Below are 7,500 nucleotides of genomic sequence, written 5' to 3' on the forward strand. Positions count from 1 at the left end.
ATGAGTGCACTCACAAATGCACTCTCTCTCTCTCTCTCTCTCTCTCTCTCCCTCCATCTCTCTCTATCTATCTCTCTTTCTTCATCTCCCTCTCTCTCTCTCTCTCTTTCTCTCTTCTCTCTCTCTCTCTCATACACACACACACACACACACACACACACACACACACACACACACACACACACACCACACACCCACACACACACACACACACACACACACACACACACACACACACACACACACACACACACACACAACATACACATATATTGTTTAAGACCCAATAAGTAGATTTAAACATTTTCCTTTACAACATGAATAACCACCACTACGTTCACCCTAACCCTAGCTGCGGGTGAAATTTCCCCATATCTGAAATCCCTCAGAGACTGTCCGAAATTAACTTCTCACCCACTACTTTGTCATTTAGGCCTTGTGCTATTTAGTGACACGGCAGTGTTTTTTGCGCTACTTTTACACCCCATCAACAGTATTTTTCCTTCCATGGGTCTGTTTTTAGCTCTTCCTACACACACACTCAGTAGTTTAAATATAGTTTAAAGTGTCTAAGCAGAGGCAGAGGAGACCCTTCATTACTCTTGGGCTTAGAAGTGGTCAAATTACAGCCCTCTGCACTCTCTCTCTCTCTCTCTCTCTCTCTCTCTCTCTCTCTCTCTCACACACACACACACACACAAAACTGCACAGTTTCTTCTACATGGCTTCTGCATCAACTCACACATGGTAAAAAACAAAAGGAAAGAGACACACACACACACACACACACACACACACACACACACACACACACACACACACACACACACACACACACACACACACACACACACACACACACACAAAACCACATCCAAATGCTACAGAGTTGGCAGTATGTTTAGTCTAGTACTGGGTGGCTGTCACAGTGTTTTATTGTGGAAAGCTCAATGACCACATTCATCGAATCATTTTAGTCTTGTGTACAGTAATGATTTACATACATTTTAATAATAAGTGCCATTTTTTAATAAATAGCCAAAAAGAGGGCTATGCTATATGAGCATAGTATAGTGTTTTGTAAACCTCATGTGGAGATATAAAGTGTACCCTTAGCAAAAAGATGTTAGTTGCGTTAGTGATCAATACAATTGTTTGCAGCACAAAAACATCTAATAACACCTAGCACATACAGCCGAAACATATAGTCTAAACATTCATTATATTCATTAATATTCATGTTACAGTTGAAACATTTATTGTGGACATACAGGTGAAATGCTATGCTGTGTAACCTGACTGACATTATTAGAGTCCTTTTCCCTGGGTAACCTGACTGACAGTACCAGAATTCTGTATTCTGTATAAATATAACTATAGAACTGTATTTGAACTAGAAATACTTCTGCTAACGGGCCGCCCAATGGAGGATGGGTTTCCTTTTGTGTCTTGGTCCTCCCAAGGTTTCTTCCTAATCCCCACCATCATAGGGTGTACCAGGGTCCTGTACCCTGTAGAACCTGACTGACAGTACCAGGGTCCTGTACCCTGTAGAACCTGACTGACAGTACCAGGGTCCTGTACCCTGTACAACCTGACTGACAGTACCAGGGTCCTGTACCCTGTAGAACCTGACTGACAGTACCAGGGTCCTGTACCCTGTACAACCTGACTGACAGTACCAGGGTCCTGTACCCTGTAGAACCTGACTGACAGTACCAGGGTCCTGTACTCTGTAGAACCTGACTGACAGTACCAGGGTCCTGTACCCTGTACAACCTTACTGACAGTACCAGGATCCTGTACCCTGTACAACCTGACTGACAGTACCAGGGTCCTGTACCCTGTACAACCTGACTGAGAGTACCAGGGTCCTGTACCCTGTACAACCTGACTGACAGTACCAGGGTCCTGTACCCTGTACAACCTGACTGACAGTACCAGGGTCCTGTACTCTGTACAACCTGACTGACAGTACCAGGGTCCTGTACCCTGTACAACCTGACTGACAGTACCAGGGTCCTGTACCCTGTACAACCTGACTGACAGTATCCAAGCTCAGTTTCTGACCTGTTTCTAATCAAATGGCAGCTGTTAGCTGGTTTCTTCAAATAAACATTTTGACTATAAATGCACTTGTATATAATGTTTATGCAAACACATCAGTACAGCATGTGCAGACATCACCTGTCCTGTTTTAAAAACATAGATGTAAGTTATGAGAGAAAACTGAATAAGTTACAAGTATTCGTTTTGGAATACATATAAATATAAAAAAACGGTTTAATTGATATTCTTAATACATTGGCAACTCAATGTTTTTCAGTTAAATAAAATTCTAGCACAGATCCATCCCTAAAATAAAATCCCCTCTGCCCAAACATCTCCGTCTCCTTCCTGTATGACCTGAGAGATGGCCTCCTGCTGCTGGTAATAACAGCTGTCTGATTGTGCTGGGAGCTGGAGCAGATGACATGATCTTACAAGTTGGAGATGGTAAGATAGAAACCGATCAAAAAAGGTCTACACAGGACCGGTGTGGCTCAATCCCCAAATGGAACATGCGTACAGTGGTTTGGTAATGAGGCGAGAGATTTAGTACTTCAAAACACGGCATGTCTTTGAACATACAGCGATTGTGACCCCGGACAATCAGTCCTGCTCATTATCTTGTCTCATTAGTCAATCTTGGATCAGAGTGGGCTTCAACTGTGTAACGTTACATGAAAATGATCAACAAGAGCACACACACACACACACACACACACACACACCCCTTACCTGTCTCCACAGCTTCTTTCATGTAGACAGCGCAGTATGGGTTAAGCACCTCTTCATGGTAGGCAAGCCCAGGGTCCATCTCGAAGCTGGAGAACCCTATCCTCAGGAACGGAGACATGACTCCACAGGGCTCGGCTCCTCGGGACAGAGCTAGACTCCCAGACGGCTGTGTGCTGACCCAGCTGGGCGGGGGACCACGGCGACAACGGACCGCTCACGCTCTCTCAGCCCCACCAGCGAAGTCCATCCCTGGTGTCTCGTAACACAAATGGATCCCACAGGCAGCTCCGAAGCTCGGGTTTGTTCTACGTCCAGGGAAGATTTCTCAAACTGGATCCTTAACACAGTAGCCTCCGTGGGAGTATGTGTAGGAGCATTTGTATTTGTGTGTGTGTGTGTGTGTGTGTGAGTGTTCACGTGTGTGCTTCTGGATTCAGTGAAGCAGCGAGTCCCGTAGGAGTGCGTGGGGGCGGGGGGAGGTGAAAGGTCAGCTTCTGATCAGGTTCTCTCGTCCTTCCTGGCCTCGGCGATGTGCAGGACCTGAACGCAGGAGCGCACGAAGGTGGTAGAAGCTGCTCTTAGTCTCACCCGGAGCAGCCCGTCCTCCCTGCATGAGGAGCAACAAGGAACAGGCTCAGTGCTACGCTCGATTACTGACTCTGCACCACCCTTTCCTGAACGCCGCCCACCACTTTGTGCTACATGTGCTAGCGGTGTTGTCATCTAATATGACATGGAAGGTTTCAGGTGTGAGCTGCAGTTGTAGGAGATTAGAGCCATGGCCATGGTGCTTTCATAGTGGTCATGATGGCCTCAATTCTGCGTAAGCTTTAAACCAACTGAGAGAGGCACTTTTGGGCGTGCAGGTGTTTACTAATGCAGGAGCGACAGAAACACAGAAGATAAGAAGAACTTCTGAGGAGCAAGATGGAGAAAGGAAAGAGGCAAGCTACGTTTTACAGGAAAAACTCATCACTTCGAAATGTTTAAAATCTTTCTTTCACCCCCACCTACACACACATTTTCACACTCATGCACACACACATACAGACACACACACACACACACACACACACACACACACACACACACACACACATACACACACACACACACACCCACACATGCACAATGGGTAATTAGTCTGAGAAACTTTAAACATTGCCCACAAACCCTTTTCACACCTTAAAGCAGCTCATACCCTTTGTAGAAACTGTGAAAAACCTTTGAAACTGAAATCACATTCAGCTTTAGCATCCACAAACCTCAAGACAACAAACAAGAATGAGAAACAGAGAGAGAGAGAAAAGAGGGAGAAACAGAGAGAGAGAAAAGAGGGAGAAAGAGATGAACAGATAAAAAATTTAGTTAATTAATGGCACAAGGTCGAGGTCTATGATAGACCTTCAAGAGCTTACCAGGATTTTACTAGCCTTAAGACAAACAGCAAGACAAGTCTGCTTGTACCAAGCAAGCTGATCCAGGCGACAGAGGAACACGGAGAGACAGAGAACGAGAGAGAAAGGTTTGAGAGGTAGAGTGGGAGATATGCCTATTAATAGATGTGTAACATAAAACGACCAGGCCCCCCAGAACGAACTTCTGTGCCCAGTCATACAGACATTACGGGCAAACTTACAGCAATGCCATGCGTGCGTGCTCAGACAACACACCTTGTGTGCACGGACCCTAGCACGTTTCCACACGAACTCGGGTCATGGGAAAACCTGGCACACTCTGCAGGGGCTTCACCCAGTATCACGACCCGCCAGAGCCGGTATCTAGTGATCAATCTTTAGGTTCCCCGTCGAGCTCGTTGACTTTCCAGTCTCCCTAGCCATTACGGCGGGCTTATCTGGATCAGACAGTGACTTCTGGCTAAGAGTTTCCATGCTACACCGTCACAGTTTACAGTAAACATTCGTAAAGAAGGAGCATGTTTACATTTAAAATGGAAAAGCACGTGTTACACTCATAGAGTGCAGGTCATTTGTGGTGAACGTTTGAAGAGGTGTTATGTATTCTGACATGTTGACTGCTCGCCCTTGACACTAATGTTTCTGGCAAATTTGCAGTTCCATTAATTCTAACACTAGTTTCACTAATTACTAACATAGCCCATCCCTCATAAGAACAACTTTCTTCTTTTTTTTCAAAGAAATCCTTGATCTTTGTGACAGAACGCGCTATCATCAAACTTGATTACAGGCCTGCTGTCACAGCCGTGTGTTAGTGTGTACACGTATTTAGACATTCACACAGCACAGTTGTGTTAACGCAAGGACAAGGCACACAGGAATCTCGCCTACAGCTGCAAGCATGCAAAAGGTGTGATATAATAAAGACACTAACGCAAAGCACATGCAAGCCTGAGCTAAAAGTGCTAGCACAGACACTGACATATGTCTGCGTCATGACTTCTTATGAATGCTTTCACAAGCTCTCAATGTATTACATTTACGGATTTAGTGATTCTTTAAGATTTCTCACCATGTCTTCACATTTTCCACTTCCTGTATTTGAATAAAAACTGAAACCACACACTTCCTGTGCCAGAGGGGTCCCAGGATGGGTTGCCTAGGGTTACCTGAAAGTACTAATGCCAACCCAGCCGTGCCTCTGCTGGCCTTTTTCTGCCCTTCTCTGTACTGTATTCAATATTTCATCAAATGCCTCCAGGTGACTGATGTCCAGACCTGATCCGTCAGTGCAGTTCAAATGTCCCAGCAGGTCAAACAGCAGGAATCAAACATCAACAGAGTCTTTCATCAACAAACACACACACGCGCACACACACACAAACACAGGCACACACACACACACACACACACACTCACACACACACACACACACACACACACACACACACTTGGGAGGTTTAGATATTTGGCCCTTCACATTTCTTGAGTAGTGATACTGCCAAGAACTTTAACCATATTAATACTATACATATAATAATGAAAAATATAATAATGTGAAATGTGTTATATAGACATAAGATATGTCCATATATGTCTTGAGTAACTGTTAATGCAAATCATTGAACAATCATAGAAACGGGAGTATTGGGATGGCTAGATTTGTGTGTGTACCAGTGATTTGTGTGTGATTTGTGTGTGTACCAGTGATTTGTGTGTGATTTGTGTGTGTATCAGTATCTTCGGTAACACTTTCTATGAAGCCTGCATTTATAAGCCATTATAAATGTGATTATAACTGTTTGTAACTGTAATAATGTTACAGACAGTTATAATCACATTTATAATGGATTCTAAGTGCAGGCTTCATAGAAAGTGTTACAGTCATTAAAATGAATAGTGACATTTGTGTTACTAAATCTTTATAAGGTACAAAGTAATTCATGACAGTTTATTATAAGTTCCTTATGAGGCATTATTGAAGGTTGTACGTATGCTTGCAATGCATTATTATGAAGTTACAAACACATTTGCGTGTTTATAATCAGTTATAATAAAGTTATAATAGTTATAATCACATTTATAATGGATTCTAAGTGCAGGCTTCATAGAAAGTGTTACTGTCTTTAAAATGAATAGTGACATTTGTGTTACTAAATCTTTATAAGGTAAAAAGAAATTCATGACAGTTTATTATAAGTTTCTTATGAGGCATTATTGAAAGTTGTACGTATGCTTGCAATGCATTATTATGAAGTTACAAACACATTTGCATGTTTATAATCAGTTATAATAAAGTTATAATAGTTATAATCACATTTATAATGGCTTATAACACAGGCCTCATAGAAAGCCATATCTTCATTAACAACGGCTTATTTGTAATGTTTAAATCAGTCATGGCTAATGCATGATCCCCATACAAGCACTTTGTTATGAAAAAGGGATGTTATGGTAATGACTAATTAGTGCAAAGATTTTTTTTTATTCTAGCAAAGAGCAGTCACAATTAACTATTGATTTAAGCAGAAGCTAAAATTGGGTAACATTACATAAAAAAACAAAGAACCTAACACTGAGACTTCAGTACGTTAATGAGCTGACCAAGGAGATGAGAAGGCATTGCATTGTGTGCTGTCGGACGTGTATTGGAAATTCGGCCCAGTAGAAGTAGGTCCATAAATGAGGACATTCAGACACACGGAAGGTTTGAGTGATAGCAAGAGACAGTGGGGAATGACCTCTGAACTGCTGTCTGCAATGAGCAAATTGTTCCATTTTCCAACACTCACAGTTTCTCTAAATCACCACAACACTAGACAGAAACGAAAACCGCTCCACAGCACACCAAAGTGCCACCTTTATTTTGGTTGACGGCTTCATTTTCAAGGTTCACTGGCTCATGAAATCAAACGAGGGCCAACTCCTTTGCCATCTCAGCACTCCTGAAGACCTACAGGTTCCAAAACATCTGACCTTGCAGGGTTCTTTGACAAGGCATGCTACAGGAACGAGTCCTGTTGCTGAGCAGAACAATTACTTGATTATTTGTTACTACAAATGTAGTAGAAGATACATCTAAAATGGTTTATTGTGTTCCCTTTATGGCTGTACAATATATCGTTAGCCGGTTGTTATTGTGATATTGACCATTGCGATACTGATACTACAAATGTGCAAATGAACCCTTTTTTTTAATGTGAAAAGTCTCACTAACGTCATGGATTGAGCAGTCTGTAAAGGTTTTACAAATGAAAGCCTCTACATGATCCAAGAAATTTTAATAATTTAGGCCACATTA

The 7,500-nt window shown here is 42.6% G+C and overlaps 1 protein-coding gene across 2 annotated transcripts in view; it reads right to left on the reverse strand.

Moving 5' to 3' along the window:
- The window catches only part of LOC143500338 (protein kinase C theta type-like), a 22,387-nt gene that overhangs the window by 13,581 nt on the left and 1,306 nt on the right, over window positions 1-7,500 (reverse strand). The window contains exons 1-2 of one of the 2 annotated variants that reach the window (XM_076994451.1): window positions 4,200-4,313; window positions 2,782-3,388 (exon numbers count right to left, since the gene is read on the reverse strand). In XM_076994451.1, coding sequence (XP_076850566.1) covers window positions 2,782-2,899 — 118 coding nt within the window. In that variant the 5' untranslated portion in view covers window positions 2,900-3,388; window positions 4,200-4,313. Of the gene's footprint in view, window positions 1-2,781; window positions 3,389-4,199; window positions 4,314-7,500 lie in introns of those variants that run through there. The other variant, XM_076994450.1, reaches the window with a different exon arrangement.

This window comes from Brachyhypopomus gauderio, unplaced genomic scaffold (assembly GCF_052324685.1).
Source record: "Brachyhypopomus gauderio isolate BG-103 unplaced genomic scaffold, BGAUD_0.2 sc142, whole genome shotgun sequence".
NCBI lineage: Eukaryota > Metazoa > Chordata > Actinopteri > Gymnotiformes > Hypopomidae > Brachyhypopomus > Brachyhypopomus gauderio.